The sequence below is a fragment of the Armigeres subalbatus genome, chromosome 3 (genome assembly GCF_024139115.2).
Source record: "Armigeres subalbatus isolate Guangzhou_Male chromosome 3, GZ_Asu_2, whole genome shotgun sequence".
In the NCBI taxonomy this organism is placed as follows: Eukaryota; Metazoa; Arthropoda; class Insecta; order Diptera; family Culicidae; genus Armigeres; species Armigeres subalbatus.
This window is the reverse complement of record NC_085141.1, coordinates 101,699,469-101,714,833: the sequence shown is the minus strand read 5'-3', so window position 1 is coordinate 101,714,833 and position 15,365 is coordinate 101,699,469. Positions and strand designations below refer to the sequence as shown.

The 15,365-nt window shown below is 50.0% G+C and overlaps 1 protein-coding gene across 1 annotated transcript in view; it reads left to right on the top strand.

Annotated features, from left to right (window-relative positions):
* The window catches only part of LOC134221839 (uncharacterized), a 72,192-nt gene that overhangs the window by 45,430 nt on the left and 11,397 nt on the right, over positions 1 to 15,365 (top strand). Inside the window, exon 7 of the mRNA XM_062701012.1 lies at positions 15,219 to 15,353. Within this exon, the coding sequence (XP_062556996.1) occupies positions 15,219 to 15,353 (135 nt within the window). The remainder of the gene's footprint in view (positions 1 to 15,218; positions 15,354 to 15,365) is intronic.

Here is a 15,365-nt window from a genome sequence, read left to right as displayed (position 1 = left end):
ATTGGTTGGATATCGAAATCGCCAACGAATCTACGTGGATCAAAGAAAATTTAACTGTTGACTGTGTCTGTTGATGGGTTGGGTGCACTTCCTGTACATATTTTGTCGATAAAATTTAACTCTGCAGTGGGTTGATCAATGGTCGGAGATCCCGTCCGCTTCAGGCGCTATCTACATTTGATTATAATTAGAAGAAAAGAAAAATCCACAAGAAACGAGCAAATTTATCTAAAATATACAAAAAATTCTATCACTACTTCCGGATATAAGAACAAAAAGCGAATTTGGTCAATTGGTTTATTATGGATGTAATCCTTTAAAAATGACCACTTTAAAAAGCTGAATAAATCTGAACCAATGAATTTGAGTGCAAATTGTCCTCACTGCTATTAAACATTATTTTTCCGAAAATCTCTCGGTGGTCCTAATATGCAAAAGCTAAAATTTGAAAGAACCCGATATACACATTGTTGGTTTCAAAATTAATGACAGGTCCAAATTGATTAATTCATAAAAATTGATAGGAATGTTTTTCCTGTGATGTAAATATATTGGCAGAAAGCTATTCTTCTCTACTTTTTAGGAAAAATATTGTTATTATACTTCAAAATATTGTTTTCTTTTCAAAATCGCTTCCTCCATTAACTGGTACATGGACAAGTAATAGTGGTAGGTACTAGCTAACTTCTGTTCCTATAATAGTGAATCCCATTGGTTTCTTATGGAATCCACTATTATATGAACGCCTCACTATTATTGGTGCAAGGGAGCCAAAAAGTTAAGGAAAATGATATTTTTCGATGTTTTCCCAGGAAATTTGTAAAGTTTTTCGCACACCTATTTTAAGCAAGCGCTATGCTATGAAGTAATTTGTAAAAATCGAAATGCACTTAATCCAGCGAAAACCGCGTTTCCACTATTACTGGCACAGCCACCCTACCCGAAACAACAAAATAAAGTGGAAGTAAAAAAACGTCTTTTCTTCTTTCAAGAAGAAGCTCTGAGAGGCAGCAGAGCGGAGAAGTCAACAAGGCGTCCAGTGTATTCAGTTGTAAATCGACAACGTGTTGCATCTTGCCGTCTCCAGGATTCCAATTCCCAAAACTTCGAGAGTTTTTCAAAAACTTCCTCCGTGGTTACTGCAGGACGGTGCTATTGTACTGTAGCTGACGCAAGCGGTTTCAGGTTACTCCCCTGCCACAATCCCTCCAAGTTCGGTATCACGTAGAATTGGTCCAGAGTTGGAGAGCTTCAACTGTGCACTCAGCAGCAGATCGTAAAAAACTGTGACACCGAAGATGACATCAATAGCTCCAGGCTCATAGAAAATTAAGTCCCCCAAACAAACTCCTGTAGGCAGATTCTACGACAAAGTGTTGATGTGCTGTTGGGGCAGACTTGATATGATCTTCGACAGTACATAGAACTGTACCTCGCAATACTTGTACTCAGAGGTGCCGGACAGTATTGTTGCTAGTACTGACAGTTAAGAAACAGAGAGGGAGCCACCCACTCCTTTAACAATTTTTTTCGAAGTTTCGAAGTCGAATTCTCACGAAGTCGACAGAAATTTTAACGTTGCAACAGGCTCCTGTTGATAGAGATATTTGAGACCCGCTATCTAACAAAGCGCGTGCAGGAACGGTATTTCCGTGACGATCACCGAGCTTCACAATAGCAATTGACAGTAGTGCAGTTTTTGAATGGTGATGTGTTTTAGATGGTGTAGCAGTGTGGAGTACAATGTAAAGATTTGTGGGAGGTGGCAGACGTGCATTTTGCAAAGATGTACTTGGGAATTTCTAAAGAGATTCCCGAAAGAATTCTTAAAGTAATAAAAAACGGCTTCCGGGCCTCTTGAAAGGAGGCTTCCAGGCCTCTTGAAAGGAGGCTTCCAGGCCTCTTGAAAGGAGGCTTCCGGGCCTCTTGAAAGGAGGCTTCCGGGCCTCTTGAAAGGAGGCTTCGGGGGCCTTTGGTAGGGGGGTTTGGTGCCTCGTGAAAGGAGGCTTCCGAGCCTCTTGAAAGGAGGCTTCCGAGCCTCTGGAAAGGAGGCTTCCGGGCCTCTTGAGAGGGGGCCTCTTGATAGGAGGCTTGCGGGCCGCGTGAAAGGAGGCTTCCTGGCCTCTTGAAAGGAGGCTTCCGGGCCTCTTGAAAGGAGGCTTCCAGTGCCTTGAAAAGAGACTTACGGGCCTCTTGAAAGAAGGCTTCCGGCCTCTTGAAAGAAGGCTTCCGGCCTCTTGAAAGGAGGCTTCCGGGCCTCTTGAAAGGAGGCTTCCGGGCCTCTTGAAAGGAGGCTTCCGGGCCTCTTGAAAGGAGGCTTCCGGGCCTCTTGAAAGGGGGCTTCCGGGCCTCTTGAAAGGGGGCTTCCGGGCCTCTTGAAAGGAGGCCTCCGGGCCTCTTGAAAGGAGGCTTCCGGGCCTCTTGAAAGGAGGCTTCCGGGCCTCTTGAAAGGAGGCTTCCGGGCCTCTTGAAAGGAGGCTTCCGGGCCTCTTGAAAGGAGGCTTCCGGGCCTCTTGAAAGGAGGCTTCCGGGCCTCTTGAAAGGAGGCTTCCGGGCCTCTTGAAATGAGGCTTCCGGGCCTCTTGAAATGAGGCTTCCGGGCCTCTTGAAAGGAGGCTTCCGGGCCTCTTGAGAGGAGGCTTCCGGGCCTCTTGAAAGGAGGCTTCCGGGCCTCTTGAAAGGAGGCTTCCGGGCCTCTTGAAAGGAGGCTTCCGGGCCTCTTGAAAGGAGGCTTCCGGGCCTCTTGAAAGGAGGCTTCCGGGCCTCTTGGAAGGAGGCTTCGGGGCCTCTTGAAAGGAGGCTTCCGGGCCTCTTGAAAGGAGGCTTCCGGGCCTCTTGAAAGGATGCTTCCGGGCCTCTTGAAAGGAGGCTTCCGGGCCTCTTGAAAGGAGGCTTCCGGGCCTCTTGAAAGGAGGCTTCCGGGCCTCTTGAAAGGAGGCTTCCGGGCCTCTTGGAAGGAGGCTTCCGGGCCTCTTGAAAGGAGGCTTCGGAGCCTCTTGAAAGGAGGCTTTCGGGCCTCTTGAAAGGAGGCTTCCGGGCCTCTTGAAAGGATGCTTCCGGGCCTCTTGAAAGGAGGCTTCCGGGCCTCTTGAAAGGAGGCTTCCGGGCCTCTTGAAAGGAGGCTTCCGGGCCTCTTGAAAGGAGGCTTCCGGGCCTCTTGAAAGGAGGCTTCCTGGGCCTCTTGAAAGGAGGCTTCCGGGCCCTCTTGAAAGGAGGGCTTCCGGGCCTCTTGAAAGGAGGCTTCCGGGCCTCTTGAAAGGAGGCTTCCGGGCCTCTTGAAAGGAGGCTTCCGGGCCTCTTGAAAGGAGGCTTCCTGGGCCTCTTGAAAGGAGGCTTCTGGCCTCTTGAAAGGCGGCTTCCGGGCCTCTTGAAAGGAGGCTTCCGGGCCTCTTGAAAGGAGGCTTCCGGGCCTCTTGAAAGGAGGCTTCCGGGCCTCTTGAAAGGAGGCTTCTGGCCTCTTGAAAGGAGGCCTGGGCCTCTTGAAAGGAGGCTTCTGGGCCTCTTGAAAGGAGGCTTCCGGGCCTCTTGAAAGGAGGCTTCCTGGGCCTCTTGAAAGGAGGCTTCCGGGCCTCTTGAAAGGAGGCTTCGGGCCTCTTGAAAGGAGGCTTCTGTGCCTTTTGAAATGATGCTTACGGGCCTCTTGAAAGGAGGCTTCTGGACCACTTGAAAGGAGGCTTCCGGGCATCTTGAAAAGAAGCTTCCGGGCTCTTGAAAGGAGGCTTCTGGGCCTCTCGAAAGGAGGCTTCTGGGCCTTTTGAAAGGAGGCTTCAGGGCCTCTTGAAAGGAGGCTTCCGGGCCTCTTGAAAGAAGGCTTCCGAGCCTCTTGAAAAGAGGCGTCGGGGCTTCTTGAAAAGAGGCGACTGGGCCTCTTGAAAGGAGGCTTCCGGGCCTCTTGAAAGGAGGCTTCCGGGCCACTTGAAAGGAGGAGGCTTCCGGGCCTCTTGAAAGGAGGCTTCCGGGCCTCTGGAAAGGAGGCTCTGGGCCTCTTGAAAGGAGGCTGGGCCTCTTGAAAGGAGGCTTCCGGGCCTCTTGAAAGGAGGCTTCGGGCCTCTTGAAAGGAGGCTTCAGGCCTCTTGAAAGGAGGCTTCCGGGCCTCTTGAAAGGAGGCTTCCGGGCCTCTTGAAAGGAGGCTTCCGGGCCTCTTGAAAGGAGGCTTCCGGGCCTCTTGAAAGGAGGCTTCCGGGCCTCTTGAAAGGAGGCTTCCGGGCCTCTTGAAAGGAGGCTTCCGGGCCTCTTGAAAGGAGGCTTCCGGGCCTCTTGAAAGGAGGCTTCCGGGCCTCTTGAAAGGAGGTATCAGGTATCAGGTATCAGAACGTCGGCTCCAGGGGCACGTTCACCTCAATTTGGGAGATTTGTGCCATCGCCTTCACAGCCTTTTTCATCACACACCTGACGGAAAAGGAAGTGAACAAAAGGAAAGGAATGTGGATGGGAGAACAAAGGGAATGTTTGGAAAAGGGCCCTTGAAGAGGGCATACAACGCATTAGCGTACAAGAGCTTATAGCTCCTTACCACAACGGGTTATGAACAACAAAATACTCTGAAGGTTCAGGTTTCTGAAGTCAATTTCACTAAGTAAGTGTTTACCAAATATTTGGAAACGCAATTGTGCATAGACTGGGCAGTTACATATTAGATGATAAGAAGTTCCATAATCGGATTCACAACTATCACAAACACATGATTCAACGCGTTGAATATTTGCCATGTGATAGTTCAGTCGGCAGTGACCTGTCAAGGCCTTGACTAAGACACTGCAATTCTGTTTAGACAGATTAGCTAAATAGCTTGCTACTACCGGAGATGGCTCCCGGATGTACAATTTTGTTTGATGACATGAATCCAGACTACTCCAATGCCATTTGTGCTGAGTGACAGCCCAAGAGTTGATCAAAAGCTTCACCCAACACTTGGATATTGGAATAGCTGGCTCAGGACCAATAAAGTCATGCGATGCTCCATTACGAGCTAACTCATCAGCCAATTCGTTTCCAGCTATGAAAGAATGGCCAGGTACCCATATAAGGTGTAAAGTATTTACTGAATTCAGTTCCTCAATTTGAGTTCGACATGCGATTACTAACTTCGACCTTGAGTTGGCCGAGGCGAGAGCTTTAATAGCTGCTTGGCTATCTGAACAGAAGTATATTACTTTGCCCATAATGCGTTGCTGCAGTGCAGATTGCACTCCACACATGATGGCAAATATTTCCGCTTGAAAGACAGTGCAGTGTGTACCCAGTGAGTGTGACTGTTCCAATCTCAGCTCACGCGAATAGACGCCTGCACCTGCTCTACCTTCGAGGAGGGAGCCGTCAGTGTAACAAACAATGCTGTCAGACATACTTCTCTCCAAATAGCCAGATGTCCACTCATCCCGCGAGGGGAATTGTGTTGAAAATGTCCTATAAGGAAAACTACTAACGTGTGTGAGATCACTTGGAGCAAGGACAATTTTGTCCCAATTAACCATAAGCGGTAACAACGAAGTGTGTGTAGAATTGCGGTTTACAGGATTCTCTTCCATAAAACCGAGTACCCATAGTCGGTAAGTACAAGAAAATGCTTCTTGTTTGAGATGTATGTGTAGTGGGGCCACGTCGAAGAGAACTTCGAGAGCAGCCGTGGGAGTTGAAGAGAACGCACCAGTCATTGCCATTAGGCACATCCTTTGAAGATGGCCTAATTTAGACTGAATTGTCCTCACTTCCCCCTTTTGCCACCACACAAGCCATCCATAAGCCAAAATTGGTCGTACAACTGTTATGTAAATCCATTTGATATATTTGGGTTTAAGACCCCAAGTTTTACCTAAGGTTCGTCAGCATTGACCGAAAGCCATACACGCCTTTTTGATTCTGAATTCAATGTTAGGAGTCCAGGAAAGCTTTGAATCCAAAATTAAACCCACATACTTTACTTGATCAACTACATTGATTTCAGAACCAAAAAGATGTAATGGACGAATACCCTTACGATTACGTTTTTCCGTGAAAAGAACAATAGATGTTTTTTTTCGGATTGACCGAAAAGCCATATTGGCGACACCAACTTTCAACTACCTGAAGAGCATTTTGCATCAGGTAGTAATGCACAAACCCACTATCAATGTTATATAGTCGTTGGCAAATCCATAGGTAGGAAAACCGCCATTATTGAGTAACTTCAAAAGCGTATCTGATACGAGATTCCACAAAAGTGGAGATAATCCGCAGACACTTAATTTCCTAATCGCTGCTTGACGTAATGTCGAGTAGAGACGTCGGTTTTTATGCATCTGGTGAATCCATTTGGTAATTACATTAGGTAGCCCATGACAATGTGCGGCTTCCAATATTGCATCGAAAGACACGTTGTCGAAAGCACCTTCAATATCTAAGAAAGCACCCAAGCACGATTGCTTTTGAGCGAATGCTTTCTCGATATCGTACACAACCTTGTGTAGAAGAGTCACGGTGGACTTTCCAGATTGGTAAGCATGTTGATTAACATGAAGAGGCATGAATGTGATGATCGATAATACGTTCTAAGCATTTCAGAAGAAATGAGGTCAGACTGATGGGTCTAAAACTCTTTGCTTCTTCATACGAAGCACGTCCTCCTTTTGGGATAAACTTTACAGTGACATCCCGCCAGGATATGGGAATATACCCAGTAGCAAAACTGCATACCAAAAGCTTTTTCAAAACATGTTTGATATGTTCAAAACCTCTCTGAAGTAGAACAGGATAAATCCCATCCTCCCTGGAGATTTGTAGGAGCGAAACTGTTAAGTGCCCATTGAATCGATTCAGTAGTTATGATTCTACGTGCTTGAGCCCAAGACCCATAGCTACATGAAAAGACATCAGGATCATCCGAAGATGTTATATCGACACATCCAGGGAAGTGCGTATCAAATAAGTGCTCTAACGATTCTTCATCAGAAGAAGTGTAGTCGCCATTTGGCTTGCGAATTTCGCCAACTTGGAAATCCTTGGATCTCGCAAGAATTTTATTCAATCGACTGGCTTCACTCAAATTCATTTGCACAAAGGTTTTTCCAGCCGGATCGTTCAGCAGATCGTAGAGCCTTCTTGTAAGCTTTGCGAGCCAACGAAAGAATCCGTCCCTGCTGAATGGCGTCTGTTCCAACTCCTTCTGCACTGTTTCCTTAGCTTAGCCAAATCGGAATTCCACCAAGGGGTTCCTCTTGAGGTTTTTACAGAACGTAAAGGGCAAGCTTCTTCGAAAGCTTCCACGATGTGCAACGTTGTAGTATCAACTGCATCATCCAAGTCGGTAGGAGTTTCTATTGAAGGTAGATATCCATGAAATTTGGTAGAGAGCAACTCTGTGTAAAGATCCCAGTTTGTTGAACGGGGATTTCTAAAACGCAAAGGTCTGCGAAGTAACATTCAAATGATCAAAGTAGATGTAGCGATGGTCAGATATCGATTCCTCATCTGACACATGCCAATTCGTCAATTCGTGACTGATTCTATTGGAGCAAAGGGTTATGTCTAACACTTCTGCTCTATTAGATACCATAAAGGTTGGGCGATTGCCTATGTTAAGTAAACTAAGTTCGGTACTACTTAAGTATTCCATCAAGCTGGAGCCTCTCAGATTGATATCCGAGCTACCCCAGATGATGTGATGAGCATTAGCATCACTGCCGACAATTAGCGGAAGGCCTTTTGAAGTGCAATATATGACAACTCGTTTGAAAGCATCCGTAGGGGATGGTTCATCATGTGGTAGATAAACCGAACAATAAACGTATTTCCTGACGCCAGTTGCATCAATTGTGACAGCACATACATCTCTGGTTGTTAGTTCAAAGATAAGTGTAGCAACAATAGCATTGTCAACAAGCACACATGCACGTGGCATTGATCGAGAGTTTGCCATTTCTTTACTGAAAGCAGCAAAACCGGGTTCATTAGGTTACCTAGGTAGAAGCTACCCTTGCGAAAATAGGGTTCCTGCACCAAAGCCACTTGGGATTTGCCATTTTGCATAAGTCTACAAAGATTAATCGTTGCTGTTCTTTTATGCTGAAGATTGATTTGAGCTATCTTAACTGAAGCCATTGCAAATTAAGATAATGCACTCCACAACTTCAGCATTAATATGAACAGCAACGATGAAACCAAATTGGTATCTTATCAAGAACGTCGAAGACGAAACACAGAGTACAATGTGTATAACGCATAAAGCGAATCCATATAGGTGACAATTTGTTGAAAAACTAAATAAAAACATGCTCATTATTTTTGAGATTGAATAAGAGTAGCCGATTATTTCGGAGAAGCAAAACGTCAACTACGCCATAGCTTCGGTTAGCGCAGTAAGGGCTGGATACTGTGAAGGGTGCCCTGGTGCTTCACAGGCTCCGTTAGCGGTTAGGTTCTTTTTAGACCCCCCTAACCATTCATTCGTAGGCACGGTAAGCATAAAGCCGCATCACACCAAGAATTTGGGGTCACCTGTATGGTGGACTTCTACCACCGGAACAGGCAATCCGTAGCGTTATTCTTAGCCAGATAACTGGCTGCCGACACCACACAGCTATCTTGGCTGTTCGGGGAGAGAAGTTGACATTGACTTTACGTCAACTCTCAATGTGGCCGAACAGCCGCATAAGGATGAAAGGATGCTTCCGGGCCTCTTGAAAGGAGGCTTCCGGGCCTCTTGAAAGGAGGCTTCCGGGCCTCTTGAAAGGAGGCTTCCGGGCCTCTTGAAAGGAGGCTTCCGGGCCTCTTGAAAGGAGGCTTCCGGGCCTCTTGAAAGGAGGCTTCCGGGCCTCTTGAAAGGAGGCTTCGGGCCTCTTGAAAGGAGGCTTCCGGGCCTCTTGAAAGGAGGCTTCCGGGCCTCTTGAAAGGAGGCTTCGGGCCTCTTGAAAGGAGGCTTCCTGGCCTCTTGAAAGGAGGCTCTGGCCTCTTGAAAGGAGGCTTCTGGGCCTCTTGAAAGGAGGCTTGGCCTCTTTGAAAGGAGGCTTCTGGCCTCTTGAAAGGAGGCTTCGAGGCCTCTTGAAAGGAGGCTTCCGGGCCTCTTGAAAGGAGGCTTCCTGGCCTCTTGAAAGGAGGCTTCCCTGGCCTCTTGAAAGGAGGCTTCCGGGCCTCTTGAAAGGAGGCTTCCGGGCCTCTTGAAAGGAGGCTTCGGGCCTCTTTGAAAGGAGGCTTCCTGGGCCTCTTGAAAGGAGGCTTCCAGGCCTCTTGAAAGGAGGCTTCCGGCCTCTTGAAAGGAGGCTTCCTGGGCCTCTTGAAAGGAGGCTTCCGGCCTCTTGAAAGGAGGCCTGGGCCTCTTGAAAGGAGGCTGGGCCTCTTGAAAGGAGGCTTCCGGGCCTCTTGAAAGGAGGCTTCCGGGCCTCTTGAAAGGAGGCTTCCGGGCCTCTTGAAAGGAGGCTTCGGGCCTCTTGAAAGGAGGCTTCAGGGCCTCTTGAAAGGAGGCTTCCGGGCCTCTTGAAAGGAGGCTTCGGGCCTCTTGAAAGGAGGCTTCCGGGCCTCTTGAAAGGAGGCTTCAGGGCCTCTTGAAAGGAGGCTTCCGGGCCTCTTGAAAGGAGGCTTGGGCCTCTTGAAAGGAGGCTTCAGGCCTCTTGAAAGGAGGCTTCTGGCCTCTTGAAAGGAGGCTTGGGCCTCTTGAAAGGAGGCTTCCGGGCCTCTTGAAAGGAGGCTTCCGGGCCTCTTGAAAGGAGGATTCCGGGCCTCTTGAAAGGAGGCTTCCGGGCCTCTTGAAAGAAGGCTTTTGGGCCCTCTGAAGGAGGCTTCCGGGCCTCTTGAAAGGAGGCTTCCGGGCCTCTTGAAAGGAGGCTTCCGGGCCTCTTGAAAGGAGGCTTCCGGGCCTCTTGAAAGGAGGCTTCCGGGCCTCTTGAAAGGAGGCTTCCGGGCCTCTTGAAAGGTGGCTTCCGGGCCTCTTGAAAGGAGGTCTCCGGGCCTCTTGAAAGGAGGCTTCGGGCCTCTTGAAAGGAGGCTTCTGGCCTCTTGAAAGGAGGCTTCCTGGCCTCTTGAAAGGAGGCTTCTGGCCTCTTGAAATGAGGCTTCCGGGCCTCGTGAAATGAGGCTTCCGGGCCTCTTGAAAGGAGGCTTCTGGTCCTCTTGAAAGGAGGCTTCTTGGCCTCTTGAAAGGAGGCTTTCAGGCCTCTTGAAAGGAGACTTTCGGGCCTCTTGGAAGGAGGCTTCTGGGCCTCTTGAAAGGAGGCTTCCGGGCCTCTTGAAAGGAGGCTTTCAGGCCTCTTGAAAGGAGGCTTTCGGGCCTCTTGAAAGGAGGCTTCCGGGCCTCTTGAAAGGAGGCTTCCGGGCCTCTTGAAAGGAGGCTTCCGGGCCTCTTGAAAGGAGGCTTCCGGGCCTCTTGAAAGGAGGCTTCAGGGCCTCTTGAAAGGAGGCTTCCGGGCCTCTTGAAAGGAGGCTTCCGGGCCTCTTGAAAGGAGGCTTCTGGGCCTCTTGAAAGGAGGCTTCCGGGCCTCTTGAAAGGAGGCTTCCGGGCCTCTTGAAAGGAGGCTTCTGGGCCTCTTGAAAGGAGGCTTTCCGGCCTCTTGAAAGGAGGCTTCTGGGCCTCTTGAAAGGAGGCTTCCGGGCCTCTTGAAAGGAGGCTTCCGGGCCTCTTGAAATGAGGATTCCGGGCCTCTTGAAAGGAGGATTCCGGGCCTCTTGAAAGGAGGATACCGGGCCTCTTGAAAGGAGGCTTCCGGACCTACTGAAAGGAGGATTCCGGGCCTCTTGAAAGGAGGCTTCAGGGCCTCTTGAAAGGAGGCTTCCGGGCCTCTTGAAAGGAGGCTTCCGGGCCTCTTGAAAGGAGGCTTCCGGGCCTCTTGAAAGGAGGCTTCCGGGCCTCTTGAAAGGAGGCTTCCGGGCCTCTTGAAAGGAGGCTTCCGGGCCTCTTGAAAGGAGGCTTCCATGCCTCTTGAAAGGAGGCTTCCGGGCCTCTTGAAAGGAGGCTTCCGGGCCTCTTGAAAGGAGGCTTCCGGGCCTCTTGAAAGGAGGCTTCCGGGCCTCTTGAAAGGAGGCTTCCGGGCCTCTTGAAAGGAGGCTTCCGGGCCTCTTGAAAGGAGGCTTCCCGGGCCTCTTGAAAGGAGGCTTCCCGGGCCTCTTGAAAGGAGGCTTCCCGGGCCTCTTGAAAGGAGGCTTCCGGGCCTCTTGAAAGGAGGCTTCCGGGCCTCTTGAAAGGAGGCTTCCGGGCCTCTTGAAAGGAGGCTTCCCCGGGCCTCTTGAAAGGAGGCTTCCCCGGGCCTCTTGAAAGGAGGCTTCCCCGGGCCTCTTGAAAGGAGGCTTCCCCGGGCCTCTTGAAAGGAGGCTTCCCCGGGCCTCTTGAAAGGAGGCTTCCCCGGGCCTCTTGAAAGGAGGCTTCCCCGGGCCTCTTGAAAGGAGGCTTCCCCGGGCCTCTTGAAAGGAGGCTTCCCGAGCCTCTTGAAAGGAGGCTTCCCGAGCCTCTTGAAAGGAGGCTTCCCGAGCCTCTTGAAAGGAGGCTTCCCGGGCCTCTTGAAAGGAGGCTTCCCGAGCCTCTTGAAAGGAGGCTTCCCGAGCCTCTTGAAAGGAGGCTTCCCGAGCCTCTTGAAAGGAGGCTTCCCGAGCCTCTTGAAAGGAGGCTTCCGAGCCTCTTGAAAGGAGGCTTCCGAGCCTCTTGAAAGGAGGCTTCCGGACCTCTTGAAAGGAGGCTTGGCCTCTTGAAAGGAGGCTCTGGGCCTCTTGAAAGGAGGCTTCCGGGCCTCTTGAAAGGAGGCTTCGGGCCTCTTGAAAGGAGGCTTCCGGGCCTCTTGAAAGGAGGCTTCCGGGCCTCTTGAAAGGAGACTTCCTGGCCTCTTGAAAGGAGGCTTCCGGGCGCCTCTTGAAAGGAGGCTTTCGGGCGCCTCTTGAAAGGAGGCTACCGGGCGCCTCTTGGAAGGAGGCTTTCGGGCGCCTCTTGAAAGGAGGCTACCGGGCGCCTCTTGAAAAGAGGCTTCCGCGTCTCTTGAAATAGGCTTCCGGGCCTCTTGAAAGGAGGCCTCCGGGCCTCTTGAAAGGAGGCTTCTGGGCCTCTTGAAAGAAGGCTTACGGGCCTCTTGAAAGGAGGCTTCGGACCTTCTGGAAAGGAGGCCTGGACCTTCTGAAAGGAGGCTTCAGGGCCTCTTGAAAGGAGGCTTCCGGGCCTCTTGAAAGGAGGCTTCCGGGCCTCTTGAAAGGAGGCTTCCGGGCCTCTTGAAAGGAGGCTTCCGGGCCTCTTGAAAGGAGGCTTCCGGGCCTCTTGAAAGGAGGCTTCCGAGCCCCACGAAAGGAGGCTTCCATGCCTCTTGAAAGGAGGCTTCCGGGCCTCTTGAAAGGAGGCTTCCGGGCCTCTTGAAAGGAGGCTTCCGGGCCTCTTGAAAGGAGGCTTCCGGGCCTCTTGAAAGGAGGCCTCCTGGGCCTCTTGAAAGGAGGCTTCCTGGGCCTCTTGAAATGAGGCTTGCCCGCGCCTCTTGAAAGGAGGCTTCCCCGGGCCTCTTGATAGAAGGCGTCCCCGGGCCTCTTGAAAGGAGGCTTCCCCGGGCCTCTTGAAAGGAGGCTTCCCCGGGCCTCTTGAAAGGAGGCTTCCCTGGCCTCTTGAAAGGAGGCTTCCTGGGCCTCTTGAAAGGAGGCTTCCTGGCCTCTTGAAAGGAGGCTTCCTGGGCCTCTTGAAAGGAGGCTTCCTGGGCCTCTTGAAAGGAGGCTTCCTGGGCCTCTTGAAAGGAGGCTTCCGGGCCTCTTGAAAGTAGGCTTCCCTGGGCCTCTTGAAAGGAGGCTTCCCCGGGCCTCTTGAAAGGCGGCTTCCCGGGCCTCTTGAAAGGCGGCTTCCTGGGCCTCTTGAAAGGAGGCTTCCCAGGCCTCTTGAAAGGAGGCTTCCTGGCCTCTTGAAAGGAGGCTTCCTGGCCTCTTGAAAGGAGGCTTCCTGGGCCTCTTGAAAGGAGGCTTCCCTGGCCTCTTGAAAGGAGGCTTCCCTGGCCTCTTGAAAGGAGGCTTCCCTGGCCTCTTGAAAGGAGGCTTCCCGGACCTCTTGAAAGGAGGCTTCCCTGGCCTCTTGAAAGGAGGCTTCCCTGGCCTCTTGAAAGGAGGCTTCCCTGGGCCTCTTGAAAGGAGGCTTTCCTGGCCTCTGAAAGGAGGCTTCCGGGCCTCTTGAAAGGAGGCTTCCCCGAGCCTCTTGAAAGGAGGCTTCCCCGAGCCTCTTGAAAGGAGGCTTCCCCGAGCCTCTTGAAAGGAGGCTTCCCCGAGCCTCTTGAAAGGAGGCTTCCCCGAGCCTCTTGAAAGGAGGCTTCCCCGAGCCTCTTGAAAGCAGGCTCCCCCGAGCCTCTTGAAAGGAGGCTTCCCCGAGCCGCTTGCACGGAGGCTTCCCCGACCCCCTGGAAAGGAGGCCTCCCCGGGCCTCTTGAAAGGAGGCTTCCTGGGCCTCTTGAAAGGAGGCTTGCCGAGCCTCTTGAAAGGGGGCTTCCCTTGCCTCTTGAAAGGAGGCTTCCGGGCCTCTTGAAAGGAGGCTTCCGGGCCTCTTGAAAGGAGGCTTCCCCGGGCCTCTTGAAAGGAGGCTTCCCCGGGCCTCTTGAAAGGAGGCTTCCCCGGGCCTCTTGAAAGGAGGCTTCCCCGGGCCTCTTGAAAGGAGGCTTCCCCGGGCCTCTTGAAAGGAGGCTTCCGGGCCTCTTGAAAGGAGGCTTCCGGGCCTCTTGAAAGGAGGCTTCCGGTCCTCTTAAAAGGAGGCTTCCGGACCTCTTGAAAGGAGGCTTCCGGACCTCTTGAAAGGAGGCTTCAAGGCCTCTTGAAAGGAGGCTTCCAGGCCTCTTGAAAGGAGGCTTCCGGGCCTCTTGAAAGGAGGCTTTCGGGCCTCTTGAAAGGAGGCTTCCGGGCCTCTTGAAAGGAGGCTTCCGGGCCTCTTGAAAGGAGGCTTTCGGGCCTTTTGAAAGGAGATTTTCGAGCCTCTTGCTCCCGAACCACTTAAAAATAGGTTTCCGAGCCTCTTGAAAGAAGGCTTCCCAGCCTCTTGAAAGTAGGTTTCCGAAACTCTTGGAAGAAGTCATCCGATCCTCTTGAAAGGAGTTCTCCGAACTGTTTAATGGAAGGCTTTTGAAACAACAGAGCATTTCGAAAAAAGTCTCCATGTCTTTTAAAAAGAGGCTTCCAAACGTGTAGATCCTAAATTTTAGCTCAGAAGCATATTCTTATCATTCAACATTTTGTTTCAATCAGGTAGACAGCATAGAAAATTTTTAAAATTTATTCATTCATCGTTCATTCATTTTGATCTTTTCTCCCACAGCCTTTCTTCCATTACGTTGGTTGTGGAGGAAAGGATTCAATAGTTTTTGAGTTACTGATCGCATGCATATGACAAATGTACAAGACAAAATCTTGAAATTAAAAAATATATACATATGTCGAAACTTTATCAATAACTTTTGATTAAAATCCGCCATGATGCATTTCTGTCCGGCGAAGGTACTCCAGGTTGAGAACCGCTGCTCTAGATTATTAAACATATCTCTACCATTGTACAAACCCATAGTCAGTTGAGTTTTTTAAAAGTATTTTTGCCTATTTCTTATAGCGCAATCCTTGATCTAAGCGCCCCCTAATGACTGGCCCCCTTGGCGGGGGGCAACCTAGCCAACCACACGCTACAGCGCTGAATGCAACCATTTCGGTGTATGGTAACTGAACAAGGTAATCGAGTCTTATCAAACACTTTTCAACTTCTAATGTTCAATTTCCCGAACCCAAGTAATACTTCAGTTCAGTTCTTAAACAGAAAATATCCTTGTTTTGTAAAACAAGTCATCGAGTTGTTTGTTTAGTTTTCAATCATTTGTAAATAATACTCACACATGATGTCCAACATTAAATTATATTGACAACAAGGGAAGAATAATTGATGTAATTCTACTATTTACCAAGAGCTAGTTGTGTGATGCAAGACTTGACCTAGCAAGGATAAAACAGTTTTCTAGTGAATTCATTGATCCCTAGTCGTCAACGATTCGATAAGTTTCAAGCTCAAGTTTCAATCAAGAAACACAACCGATGAAATGAAACTAGAATCGTAAACAATATTAGGCACATACTTTATTCGATTGAAACATTATCGAATTAACGTAAATTGATTGTAAACATTCGTTATGCCGGTAATCTATGTTTGTGCTCTATCATGGCACTAAGCCGCCCAATAGTAATGGTACTGAAACTGACCCGCGACAACTCATCAAACTGGCAATCAACTAGCGAAACTTGATGGGATAACATAAATCTGCTGAAATATTCAACAGCCCTAAAATGCTTTATAAAAACGTCTTCCGTAAGCCGCCGTCTCAATCAAAAAAGCAATATGTCCAACTTTAGTGCTTTGGGCACAATAGAAATCCCCGACGATTTTGGGGTATCAGCTTTGGTCAACCTAATCGGTGAGTAATATA